The sequence below is a fragment of the Capricornis sumatraensis genome, chromosome 13, assembly GCF_032405125.1.
Source record: "Capricornis sumatraensis isolate serow.1 chromosome 13, serow.2, whole genome shotgun sequence".
Taxonomy (NCBI): domain Eukaryota; kingdom Metazoa; phylum Chordata; class Mammalia; order Artiodactyla; family Bovidae; genus Capricornis; species Capricornis sumatraensis.
In genome coordinates, this window is record NC_091081.1 from 21473065 (window position 1) to 21487661 (window position 14597).

Consider the following 14597-nt stretch of genomic DNA (forward strand, 5'->3'; position numbering starts at 1 on the left):
CATTGGTTCATTTGATAATGTTTGATGCTATAATTAATAATGGGACCACATACATTCTAAACAAATTGCTTGCAAGGCAAATTCTGCAAGTATTTCCATTCACTATGGAGTTGTCCATAGTTTTATGCCAGTGACCTGAAAAACAATATCCTGTCACTACATAGTCCATTTTCTTTCTCTGATGGCAGTCTGAGTAGATAGGATTTGAACGGCAGAGATTTTTTAGTTTCAAACCCCACCCGACACTGTTGCTTTAAGTGCCTCCAGCCGCTGTTCCCATGAACACAGTGTTGATTGGTGGTAGAGAGGATACCATTTCTCTTCCATTTGCTCCATGGGAGTCCAGGGATTCTTGAGCTGGATATTGATTGGAAGTTCCATACATACACTGGGAGGAGGAGGAAGGAATTGGGGTTTGCAGGCTGGATGCTGTAAGGGATAATATAATTAGCAATTGAAAAAAGACTGACATTTTCTTTTTTCTGTGCCACTCACTTTAAGCCTTCATACTTACTTGTGCATTTAACATATATATTTGTACTAAAGTTGAGTGTGTATGGTTTCTCACAGCAATTCTTATCTTCATTTCCCCCTTTGCATTTTCCTTCAACATACTTCACAAAGAAAACTCAATTTCAAACGTAAATTCAGACAACTTTATCACCAAAATATACCCCCACTCTACTTCCTCTTTCCATCTGCATCTCCACAATTGGAGTTCAAACCACCATCTTCTCTTTACCTGGACTAACACAGAGGCCTCCTAACTAGTCTCAGGACTCTCTCCTTTGTTTGCTTCACTTTTCACCCTGTAGAGAGTGTCTAGGATAATCTTGCTGAAGTAGACATCAAATTGTCCCTCTTCTCAAATGCTACAATGACTTTCCATTACCCTTAGAACAAAATCCAAGCTCCTTGCCCTGGTTCATAATACTGTAGGTGAACTGGCCTCTGTCTTCTGATTTATTTTACTCTCCTCTCTTCATTCACCATGCTCAAAACACATGAGCCTTCTTTCTACCCATTGAAGCCAAAGAATTCTCATTTCAGAGGCTATGCAACTTGCCATTCCTTCTGCCTAGAACTTGCACCATCAGATCTTCACATTACCTCCTCCTTATCATTCAGCTTTCAACTCAAATGTTTCTGCCTCAGGATTCCTTTCCCAACTATTTTAGCTAAAGCAGCTCATCCATTACTATCTGTCATTTTACTTTAGTATTTAACTGACCTGAGAGTATCTGAAATTATCTTTTTTAATGCATTTTACAAATATTTTCATTGCTTGATCTTTGCAGACTTCTTACAAGCAGGAACTCTGACCTGATCACTGCCATAACTGCCCTCCTAAAATGAGGATTGGCACATCACAGTAGGTTCTCAAAACTGTTCACTAATTGGCTCACTAGGCACTACATTTCCTGCATTTTTGGTTGCTGCTTTCTTAGTACTGCTTTTCTTCTTTTTCTAAGTACCATCATCTCTGTCACTAAAAAGCAGGTTCATAACTAAGGACATTTACTTATAGGTCCTAACTCCCCTTGTGGTGCTTCCCAGGTGGTTCAGTGGTAAAGAAACTGCCTGCCAGCGCAGGAGACTCAGGTTCAATCCCTTGGTGGGGAAGATCTCCTGGAGAAGGAAATGGCAACCCTCTCTAGTACTCTTTCCTGGAAAATACCATGGACAGAGGAGCCTGGTAGGCTACAGTTCATGGGGTCACAAAGAGTCGGACACGACTGAGCAACTGAGCACGCACACACACACACTCCTTGTGGTAGTCACTCAGCTTACTCTATTCCCTCTTTTCACCTTGAAGTCTTCTTTGCAATTCACTTATAAGCCAGCTCAGACAACTAAAGCTTAGAGTCTCTCCTATATCCAAACTATGTTCCATCAAGGTGTCGACTATCTCTATAAGTAAACAGAACTAATAGTAACAACAGCAACACGGTACATTTTAGTCTCACAGCAAGGAAACTTCCTGAAGTGGAATTTTCTGCTTCATTAGAGTAACACAGAAGCAATGACCATATGCAGACGGCATGAGATGAGCTGGCAGACTCTGCTCAGGGAGCATCTGTAATGGTCATAGGAAGGGACGAAGTGCTTCCTATTGGATTATTGGAAAAACACACTGAGAAAGGAGAATGGACTTTATTCAGTTTTCCCTTATGCTCTGTTTGGGTGTTGATACCCTCTACTTAACGCTAATCTGAAATCAATTCCGTTGGAAGATTTCAATCATCTCATATAAACACTAACACTGCACCTGCCCTGATACTTACATGGATATATACTTTGCCTGTGTTACATTATTAGCGGGTTTAGAGACTAAATCTATGCCTTTTTTTCTGTTCCCTTTTTTCAATTCACTGCTATATGGTGATCCTACTACATGGCAGACACTTTGCTGGGGGCTGGCGAATCATCTAGTACAAGTTGTGGTATTTTCTCAGGGACAGCAACTTTGTTGGAATAAGATGCTAGGGGACTTCATGGCAAACATATAGTTTTGCTCATTTTTACTTAAAATGTACACATTATAGACTAAGAAAACAACATTTACTACAATCACATTTTATGTACAAATGAGAAAGTGAGAGTAACCTTCCTCACAAGTCACCATTTTTAAAAACCTGGAGTGGTTTTATGATACTGATAGAATTTATAGTGTCCAAAGACAGCTCTTGTCACTGGTCCTGCTTCCAATGGTGAATAAGAGAAAGTGAGAAAAAGATATCATTATTGCCCTTACAGTTTATATAGGTTATATGAAATATTTTCTTACAAATTAGATGCCAGAGATTCTTTTTGGAAAGAATAACAGATCTAGCAGTAGGTTGCATGGTGACATATAAATTGAAAAATGGTAAGACTGTTCCTAACAGATTAAAAAATATAACTTCAGATCTAAACTGATAAAACAAAGGTGGGAACATGAGTGCCCAGCTAATATTGTATACCTAAGGTTAACAACATTTAAAAAATATTTTCAAAAACTATTAATATAATTTACCTACTACAGGAGTTCGACATGCAACAGAAGGTGGTGTGTCTGCATAAAATGAGCTGGTCTGCTTTCTGCTACCATCGTCTAAAATGTTGAGCGGATCATGAATGTCACCATATGGAGGCAGGGAGCGAACACTGCTGATGACGGAAACGTGTTGATTCACCATCGATCCAAGTCTATGAGACTCTGGGTAGTTGACGTTGCTCCCATAGTACCCTATGACAGAAAGTGTTGAGAAAGTAGAGTTAACTTATCACAAATAATATTCAGGAAGAAAAATGAAAGAACAAGGTAATAGGAGAGATCCCTCAAGATACCCTACTGTAAATACTACATTAACGTCAACATTTACAATACAGTTGGATGTGCTTATATATGGATATAGTTCAGTTCAGTTCAGTCACTCAGTCGTGTCCAACTCTGTGACCCCATGAACCAGGGCATGCCAGGCCTCCATGTCCATCACCAACTCCCGGAGTCCACCCAAACCCATGGATATGGTTCACTTGTTGTTTTTTGTTTTTAAAATATGTAGAAGTTATCATATTATTAATTTTGAGATATAAGACTACACCTCTCTCATATTTCCCTTCTCTAAATTAATAAGATCTTATGATGCCTATGAAGAAAAAAATCACTATTAGCCTTTCACAAAGATTACTTATCAAGTACCAGTTTTATTTACAGACTGATGTTTCTGGGAGGAGGACTGGTCTTTGCTGAGGAGAGGAGCAACAGAGCAGCCACTTTGGTGGCTGAATAAGTCCACAGAGCTTTTCAACTCAGTAGCTTTACGTGTTTTACCAGCCTAACAGGAAGCACTGTCTGGGTCCTAATCTTTAAGATCTGCTGCTAGTTCTCTGGAAGAACCATTACTCACTAAAAATATCTTCAAAGGACACAGCATATGGTTTGACAATGTTTTCACCCTGTGTGGCATTTAGAAGGACAATTGTAATAAAGCCACAAGAATTAGGGATATGTTTGTGTTGTGCTGTGCTCACTCACTCAGTCATGTCTGGCTCTTTGTGACCCCATAGACTGTACCCTGCCAGGCTCCTCTCTCTGTCCATGGGGATTCTCCAGGCAAGAATACTGGAGTGAGTTGCCATGCCCTCTTCCAGGGTATATTCCCAACCCAGGGATCAAACCCAGATCTCCTGCATTGCAGGCAGATTCTTTACCGTCTGAGTCACCAGGGAAGCTCAAGAATACTGGAGTGGGTAGCCTATCCCTTCTCCAGGGGAACTTCCTGACTCAGGAACAGAACTGGGATCTCCTGCATTGCAGGTGGATTCTTTACCAGCTGAGCTACCCAGGAAGCCCAGGGATATGCTTGTACATGGCTGAAATTAGTTCCAAATGTCTAAGATTCCATGATCTTGAGAAAGTTCTACACAGGATGATGTGCTGTTCACCACACAATGTCTGGTTTTGCCTAACTGCCATCTCAGGAAAGGAAAAATTCTTTAAAAATTTCAATACCATTAGGTGAATTAGGAGGCAGTGTTGCTCCTTGGCAGCTGGCAGCCCCTGCATTGCTCAAGAAATTGAAGCTTCCTGTATTTAAAAACTGCAGGCTATGTGGATCCTGGCCGTGTGGGGATGGTCCATAGCTGGAAGGTGGCCGAGAATTATATGGGGACCCAGCACAGCTGCCACTGAAGAAGTCTCTAGAAAGCTGCTGGTCACTCCAGACCATGCATCGACCATGTTCTGGGCGATGAGGATAGAGTCCTGATGGGGTGTGAGGCTGTGTCCTAAACACAGTCTGATAGTTAGAGTTGGTCCCATAAAAGTCATGGCTGGCTTGAGGGAAAGTCGGATAAATAGGCTCTGAGTATGCTGAGCAGTGTGATGGGGCTGACAGTACTGGGCCCACACTCGGGGGTCTCCCTGCCATTGGCCCCTGGTTAATGACGCTTCCTCGGCTCGCCATCGCTGGAGAAATAGGTGGTGTCATCAGATGACCAGAACTCTGGGAAAGCTCCATTTGACCTGGAAAAAAGTTACCGGAGCATTCACTAGTGGCAGATTAAAAACAGACTGGGCTCACAACATTTAAAATTATGCAAAAGATTTATTAATATATCTTTTTTCCCAACTTAGATCGTTTCTAACCTCCAAAAATAACAGGACTGGGGAAACAACAAAACTCTAGGCTTAAAAATATCATCGTAACACGTATGTATTTCACAATAGTGACAACTTTTGGAGTTACTGACCATGGAGAAGAGCCTGGGATGGCTTCATCCTTCCATCTGTATAAAGATGATTAGAGCTCAAGCTTGGGAAGGGCAAAGGGTCTGCTGTTTACCTTTCTCTGTAATTAAAAAAACACACTGAATGCTAAATGGTTTGATGTACAGAAGGGACATTGTAGATCCCATCACTTCAGTCATGTCCAACTTTTTGTGACCCTATGGACTATAGCCCACCAGGCTCCTCTGTCCATGATATTCTCCAGGCAAGAATACTGGAGTGGATTGCCATGCCCTCCTCCAGGGGATCTTCCCAACCCAGGGATCGAAACTGCAACTCTCTCCTGCACTGGCAGGCAGGGTCTTTACCTCTAGTGTCACCTGGGAAGCCAATGTATAGTGTGAAAGAAAAACGCAATAATGTCAAAAAGACCATGGCTTCAAAGCAGCCAATTCAAAACTCCATGCAAACCCCACTGATGAGCAGTGAGCTATGAAAGCTACCAAATCCCTGGGCCTCTAGCTTTCCATTGTTGGAATTAGGCCCCTGAACTATAAGGCCCTTCCAGGGTTAAATTTCTGTGTGTCCAACAAATAAGGTATATATGATTTCAAGGAAGACATAAGGCAATAAGTGGATTTAAAGTATTATCTAGTAGCTAGCTTAAGCCATAAACATTCAGACCAACAGGGAAACACAGCCCAAAGAGAAAAATTTTTGTAATGGTTATCCTAAAATAGCTGAATCTTTACAAAAAAATTTTTTTTAATTTATTTGGCTGCATCAGGTCTTAGTTGCAGGTCCCCTGAATCTATTTTATAATGGTGGACAAATAAAGTCTCCTCAAAATCCATAAGTAGCTCATATTTTTTTGACTTTCAAAGCATCTTAAGGATTTCGTGGACACCTAATCTAATTTCTTTCTTCCACCAAGTGAAAATGGCCGAGTATTTGGACTTCTAATATAACTAGAAGAGTATGTTCGAGTGTGATTCTGTCTTTAAAATGGTGTTGATAAAAATATGAATGTCAAATGTTGAAAATCACAAAAATATTATAAAGGTTTATTAGAAGTCATCGGAGATAAGCCTTTTTATTCTTGGAATACCTGGAGGCTATTAGCTTTAAGAAAACAAAGGAATAGGTTCCTGTGAGACATACTGAAGCCTGAGTGATGTTCTTGGTTGTCTCACAGCCTACCTGGAAGCGGCATGCTGTCTGTATTCCCAGCAGGGAACGGGTGCAGAGCGGAGGTTAAGCCTCCAGGTTGACTAGATGGCAGAGGAAGATACGTTGTCTCCACATGGCTTTCATTCTTCACAGTATCGCTGGGAACAGTGCTTCCTTTATTACGGTTGGCCAGAAAGCATGAACTCGGAGAAGCAGTGAAGGCAGCTTTACTTGCATCTGGAAAGTTTTTTTTAAAAAATAGGAAAGCTAACATCATTGCCACATTCCTAGTAGATAAGCCCAAGTGAAAAACAAAACAAACAAACTATAAATGTTCCAGGGCTGTGTCATAAATCTGGAAACTTTTGAGAAATGTTCTCCATGGGAAATAAGACAGGCAGACCTTTGGTCTTGGCAGAGGTGCTGGGCTTTGCTAACCATATACTTGTGGGTGTAGATATTTTCTTGTTGCTTTTGTTCAGTAGCCCAGTCATGTCCAACTCTTTGTGACCCCATGGACTGCAGCATGCCAGGCCTTGCTGTCCCTCACCATCCCCCAAAGTTTGCTCAAGTTCATGCCTGCTGCATCGGTGATGCCATCCAGCCATCCAGGTGTTTTCTTAGGGGCACTAAATAATCCACTCTGTAGTGAATAGCCTTCAAAATGCAATCATCACATGCCAAATAGAGGAGTTTCCTTCCCTCTCTAAATTCCCATAGAACTCATCTCTGCACCATTTATAAGACATGTTATCTTGAATTATAGTTATTTTTGTGTTCATTTCTCCAATTTTATCTAAGTTCTCGGAAGTTAAGAATATCGATTTTATTCTTCAGAGTTTCCAGTTGACTACTTGACTACTCTGTGTACCAATGGAGGAAAGAAGAAATAGGGCTCTCTTAGTGTTAGTATCCTGTATCAGTAGTGACAATTTGATGGGGAAAAATCTGCATCTACTATCAGTCCACTTAACAGGTGTGCTTACAAATTCCTGAAATTAGGTTTCAACAAAGAAAGATGCAAAATAAGATGTACATTTTAAATTACCTGAATTCTTCATATACTTGTCCAATAAATTCTGTAACTCCTGCTCTTTGTCATTATTAAACTGGGTCTCCATGGCGAGCAGAATGTATTCATCAAGAAGCATTCGGATCAAATGGAAAGAACCTTGTTTATGGATGAGGAATGAGGAGAGGGCATTGCGAGATGAAATAAGGGAAAGAAAGAGAAGGAAAGAAAAAAGAGAGACATCAAGTTATCTTTGTGACCATCTCGCAGCACTTTACAAGGAGCAACTGAAATAAACAAATACTTGTTGGACTTTAAATGACCTGCTAAGACCAACATGCTTAACTTGGGTCTCTAATCTTTGTGTGAACCGCCTGCCCAGCTCCCTGTGTGTACTGTCCTGCCAGCTCTTTGGCCACTAATTACATCAAAGGAAAATACGGATGAAAGTGAGACATGCTTTATGCTTTAAGAGGGCATACATTGGAGTGTGATAAGCTTTAACCCAGGGAGAATGAGCTCTACTCTCCTCTATTTCTGTTTACTTTGGACTAAATAATTAGACAATAGCCAACATGGTCTGAAAAAAGTATCAAGTGAGAAGATGTCTTTTTCTCCTGAAACAAAATGTTCTTTCATTAAAAAAAAAAAAGAAAAAGAGCAATTTTCATGTGGAAGAAATCCTGGAAAACCTTAAACTTCTTTTATTCAACAGATTTCCCAATGAGTCTTTTTTCAGAATAAAGTCAGGATTAAGTATTATATAATTTAAGAAACCTTAAGCATAAGCAACACTTTTCAGACAATAGACAATATGTTTTGTTCATGCCTCAATACAAGTTCACTAGTTTAATCTAATTCTGTTAGAAATTAAATGAAGACAGTTTACTTAATTGTAACCTATTTTATAATGTGAAGATTTTGCAAAATGCAATTACAAAGTGTAGACAGCATTATAACTACCAACAAAGAATCTGATAAATTTTAGGAAAAAGAAGGTATTCAACTTTTAAATAAGGTAACTTGACTCAATTTTTTCATAAGTCATATGGGTCAGGAAAGATGGTTCAGAAACATGACAGCATGTCTTTTAATCACCTCTTTGACTCTTGGAATACAGCTATGTGGGTTCCTGGAAAAGATTCATTACCATACTGTAATGAATAGCGCCTTTGGAAAGTAATGTATGGATTATTGTTTATTTGCTTGTTTAACAAAGGAAATTTATCCAAGCACTGATGGAATGTAATGGTTACAGCTGCTGTTTACTGTGTATACCAGTTGCTGGCAATGTATTTTTATATATATCACCTCACTCAATTGCCCATGCAACCCAATGAAAGAAGTATTCTCCCATTTCTACAATAAGCAGGTTCGCTTGGGTAAAAGCAAACTCAAAGAAAAGCAGTGTACGGATTTAACTCTGCAAGTTGTCTGACTCTAATACCCAGGCTAATAACAATCATTGTCTACTGGTTTAATCGTCAGATTGGAGAAGTGACAGAGCCAGATGTTTAATAATTGATAGGAAATGTGACTGAGGAATGAATGATATAATTCATCTAAGAAGAGTTTTATAAAGCACATAAGATACCAAAACTGGATGCATTGTTCAAGGTGAGATTATGCATTACTCGAGCACCAAAAAAGCTCCACTTCAGCAGGAAGTCTTGAGCCCTCTTCTTTAATGATCTCCCATTTTGCTTGCTGGTCTAAAAGTAAAGCAACAAAAACCAAACTATAAAATCTCTTATCTCATCATTACATGCTTCGTACATAAGATCAAGAGGTAGATAAACTGACAGACGGACAGATGGCATAGCATGCCTTTTATTTCATCAAATAAAATGATCTGTCCAGGGATTTAATTTCCATCTGTCTTTGCTGTCATTTCTCAGGTTCATACATCTTTATTGTGTATGGTTTTGTTACCTAACAGAATTGGACAACAAAATTAAATAATTTACTAAACATTTTCTCTCAATTTTCCTTTGACAGAGCTTTAAAAAGAGCAGAAGCAAAGTATGAAGAAAGGGTTATATATTTCTGTGAATGATTAACTGACTTCTCTGGTCCTGAATGTTAATCTGTTTTCCTTCCAGGAGAAAAAAAAGTTCCTCACTATAACTAGTTTCCTTGATATGGAATGGCTAACACCAATTGGCGATGGATATATTTGTTCTTATGGCCTTGTGTGATGGATGACTTGAAGGTTAACTGAACGAGCTGAAGAAACCACATACAAAACACAAAATACTGAGCTCCTGGAATTAAAAAATGCAAATTACTTAGAACTATATCTTCTGTCACCTTTTATGAAAACATGCTTTTTAAGAAAAGGGCCAGATCTTTCCAGTTTTAAGTTCATCTTTCACTACTGATGTTACTCAGTTGTAAACTTATTGACTGATAGCGAAAGCACAGTGTCTTGTAGTCTGTCAGAAAACAATAAATAAAATCCAATTCATGTCCGATGCTCTCAAATCTGCCATATTTCTAATCTTGATATTTGACTTACCTGATTGGTAGGGTTTCAAAAGCTTTTCAAAGCATTATTACACATATCCTATCACCACCCCCCACCACTCAAGAAATTACAGCCAGTTTAGCATTTGCTATTAATAAAATCTTATTTTCTGAATATATCTGAAAAATACCTTAATAACTCTCTGCTCCACCACAGTATCCAACCATTCAATGAAAGCCTCCACAGTGGCATTCTTCTTAAGGAGATCTTTCAGTTCTTGAAACACTGTGATAGAATCATCTACCATGTAAAAAGAAAAAAAAAAAAAAGAAAGCCTAATGTTGTATTCTATTTTGAACCTAAGATAAAACCTAAAACTAGAATAACTGGTAATTTTATAGTATAAAAGGGAAAGATAGGTAGATTAAATTAAATGTGTTGAAATTAATTTCATATCCTGCAAACTAACAAAAAATTCTTAGTTCTTGACTATTCAAAATTTTAGTCACAAGTGTATATGTCTTGGTATATACTGAAATGCAGGTTTATATATTATACACTAGGGAGGAGTAAATTGTCAATAGAGATGATAATTCATTTTGAATGCAATGCTTTCATTAAATGCAATGGATTAGTTGAAAGTTAATGAATGAACTAAGCTAGACTTGTTGATTTCCTGCTTTCTGAAATACCCTTTATCTTTAGCAAAAATTAAATTCTGCCCTGCAGAAATGAGCCACTTAAATGAATAATCTTTTATCATGTAAAAGTTAAAGGGGCAGTTTAGGACTATCATTTTATTAAACAGTTTGAGGTTTACTGAATCCCAAAGGGTAATATAATTTTGTTAGGAAACAGAAAGCAGGACTAAGGTTGGCCTGTCCCGAGAGAGCAGTGAGTTATAGCCTATAGGAGGCTGCATTTTTTTGGTCTTTTCAGAGAGAAATGGTAGGAAAAACAGTTGGTTGTTATCCCTGGGAAATGGAGCTTGGTTGTGTGGTCACATATACTGGCTTGGTAAATGTCAGACTGTCCAAACCTAAGCAGGGCACTTCTGCTTTGAAAAACATGATTGCGTTGAGATACTATTTTGATATGCATTGTACCCCATATGATGCCAAGAGTGGAAAACACGTGGAAATGCATATGCATGTAATATAAAGCTGGAAGGAAACTCAAAACCATTTTGATTATTCCTAGGTTTTTTTCTATTTGGGTTATTTCTAGACAATGAGACTATAGATGGCTTTTATTTTCCTCTTAACATTTTCTATATTTTCCAGGTTTTTCACAATCAGTAAGTACAACTGTTTTAAAATAGAGAACAATTTTTCAAATTAAAAGTATTTCTATAAACCAAGGTTTCTCAATGATTTTGTAGTCCAAGGGGACACTTGGGAATGTCTGGAGATATATTTGGCTGTCACAAGATGGTTGCTACTGGCATGTAGGGGACAGTGCCCAGGGATGCTGCTAAACATCCTTCAATACACAAGACAGTCCCTGCCCTGCCCCATCTAACAGTTATCCAGTCTAAGACATGGATAGCACTGAGATTGAGAGACCCTGCTCTAAATAAAGAGAGAAGGCTTACATTCAGTGTAGATATCAGATTCAGTGTCTGTGCTGCCTGAAATGGTGAGAAGAGCCTGAGATCCGATGCTATTCAAGTCAACCTTTTCAATATCAGATACCATAGAATTCACAACATGCTGGTCAAAGAGAGCTGGTCTGGCAATCTGAATAAAGAAAGTAAAAAGGATACTAAATTATGTCATTGATCTTCCATCTAAAGAAAAACTTAGCTTCTAGAGAAATAATTCTCTGAGAGAAATGCATCATAAATAACTCATTTCTTATTTTAAAACTAAAAGCAGTAGCTGAGACTCGTGGTGATCTCTGTTAAAGGTTTGAAAACTAGTTTTGGAATAAGAAAATATATTTTTTTAATCCATGGTCATAAAATAAGAGTTTCACAATGTTATATTTCTTATCTGAAACTAAGTCTTTCAAAATTTCAGAGGCTGATGACCTTCATAAAGCAAAGGGTCATTTGAGGAGAGGGGAAGTATATTTTAACAATATACAAACACATAACTCTAATTTAGGAATTACTTTTTTCCTCCTATTTAAGAGAACTAAATTAGAAGTAGTTTAAAGTGACCTCCCTGGTGGCTCAGATGGTAAAGCACTTGCTTACAATGTGGGAGACCTGGGTTTGATCCCTGGGTCGGGAAGATCCTCTGGAGAAGGAAATGGCACCCCACTCCAGTACTCTTGTCTGGAAAATCCCATGGACAGAGGAGCCTGGTAGGCTACAGTTCATGGGGTCACAAAGAGTCAGACATGACTGAGCGACTTCACCTTCTTTCACTTAAAGTGTGTTGTGGGTTTCAAAATATCAGATGGGCTCATTCCCCACAATCTATTAATTTTATTAATTGGATTTATTTATTAATAGAATTCATGTGCCAAATAAGAGCTTTACATTTTATATTACATTCAAAAGGTTTTTTTCTCTTTTTATTTATTTATTTTTCTCTTTTTACTTTCTATTTTGAAATAATTTTAAATTTACAAAAAATTTGCAAAAAATAGTTTAGAGTATTTCCATGTACTCTCTACCCATCTTTTCCTTATGTCATCATTTTACATTACCATTGTATATTACCAAAATCAGGAAACCAATGTGAGTACAATACTAGTAACTAAACTATAGACATAATTCAAATTTTATCAGTTTTCCCACTAATGTCTTTTCTCTGTTCTAGCATTCACTCTAGGATCTCACATTGGATTTAATTGTTGTCTGCTTTGTCCCCAGTCTCTTAAAGTTCCTCAGTCTTTGCTAACAAATGATTCAGTTTTGATTTGGTGACTCAGATACCCTCGGCTGACTGACGTACCTGTGCAAGATGTAAGAAAGATGTTTGTCGTTTCAGAGATGATACAAATCTTCTCACAATAGGTATTTTCTTGTCAGTTAGAGCTTCTGGCAAATTTTCCAAGGATGAAACAACCCATTGTTCCCAATTCTTAGCAAAATTTCTTATGTCTGCTAATAAGCTATAAAAATTCCCAAAGAACAAAAAACTCTGTATTAAATACTAAATAGTTCACAATGCATTAAGTAAATGCAGGTTGATGGAGGTGTAGCGTTATTCTGTGATTCTAAGAACATGACTGAAATCAGCCTAGGTCTGCCATTTATCATCTTGATCAAAATACTCAGTCGCCTGAAACTCTAATTTCCTCATCTGTTAAATGGGAATAAGAATAGTATTCATGTCACAGGATTATAATGAGAACTACATGAAGTAATTCATGGAAAGTGTTTGGGTTAAAACTTGGCAGGCAGAAACTGATCAATAAAGATATACTTTATTATTAATATTGATAATTCAATCATCTTCTGTAAAATAGTTCTGGGAAAAGGTAAGTGTGCATTTGATTATACCTATCTTGGCTTCTTGAGAGACATGCACAGGGATCACAATGCATTTCAGGTATTTAATATTTGTTTCTAGTAACATATTCCTATAATTCTACGTGATTCCTATATTTCAAATTCCTAATAATTCCTATAATTCAAATATAACTATAGAATAAATTACCACAAATTATAGGACCTCATTTAGAAAATGAGGTTGCAAATGTTGGTTGTATATATATATTATGAGAATATACAAAAATTTATGTCAGTCAACAACCTACATATAACATCGTAATGAAACTGATTAAATATATTTAGGATGGGGCATACGTTGGGGAGCAGGAATTGGAGTTAAACAGACCTCAATTAAAATCTAGGTTCTGCTTCCTACTAATTTTGGCAAATAAATTAACTTCTTTGTACTCCCAGGTTCCTTTTTGTGAATTTGGGATCATAACAGTTTGGAGTAGTGTGACAAGTTGTTTTTCAAAAAAATCCAATTGTTTAGTGAAAAGGAACTGATTAAATATAGTATTTTTCAGATGCTAGATGTCTATCCAATCATTTAAAAAATGCTCATCTGTGTTTGTTGATATGGGAAGATTTTCACAGTATACTGCAATAGTATGTGTACTATAATTCCATCTTTTAACATTCCTAGAAAAAAGTTTGTGAGATAATAACCTGACATTAAAAATCTAAGATTATCAGTGATTTTTAAAAAATTTATTTATTTTTCACTTTTCAATATTGTATAGGTTTTGCCATACATCAGCATGAATCCGCCACAGGTGTACATGTGTTCCCAATCCTGAACCCCTCTCCCACCTCCCTCCCCATACCATCCCTCTGGGATTTTTTAAAATGCACTTATGGATGTTTTTCATTTTCTAAATGAATACAAACTACTTGCATACTTAAGAGATAAATATACAAATAGTACTTTTCAGGTTGGTTGTAGGAATTAAGTGAAATAATTTGGGTATGATTAAACTCCCACACCATGTTTAATAAAAATTCAGCTGTTACTAGTTGTTAGTTACATGGCTGAATGGCTTCCCAGGTGGCTCAGTGGTAAAGGATCTGCCTGCCAGTGCAGTAGATGCAGGGTTCGATCCCTGGATCAGGAAGATCCCCTGGAAAAGGAAATGGCAACCCATTCCAGTATTCTTGCTGGGAAAATCCCGTGGAGCCTAGTAGGCTGCAGTCCATGCGGTCGGCATGGGACACGACTTAGCGACTGAGCACAGCACACACAGCACTTGACTGAATGCCTGTTGCTATGTAGAAGTGAAGTGAA

General features: G+C 37.8%; 1 protein-coding gene across 1 annotated transcript in view; it reads right to left on the reverse strand.

Moving 5' to 3' along the window:
• Positions 1-253: 253 nt before the first annotated feature.
• RFX6 (regulatory factor X6) overlaps positions 254-14597 on the reverse strand; it is a 49841-nt gene continuing 35497 nt past the window's right edge. Inside the window, exons 11-19 of the mRNA XM_068985450.1 lie at positions 12771-12930; positions 11459-11603; positions 10055-10164; positions 8992-9109; positions 7434-7556; positions 6416-6622; positions 4499-5011; positions 3017-3229; positions 254-429 (exon numbers count right to left, since the gene is read on the reverse strand). Coding sequence (XP_068841551.1) covers positions 254-429; positions 3017-3229; positions 4499-5011; positions 6416-6622; positions 7434-7556; positions 8992-9109; positions 10055-10164; positions 11459-11603; positions 12771-12930 — 1765 coding nt within the window. The remainder of the gene's footprint in view (positions 430-3016; positions 3230-4498; positions 5012-6415; positions 6623-7433; positions 7557-8991; positions 9110-10054; positions 10165-11458; positions 11604-12770; positions 12931-14597) is intronic.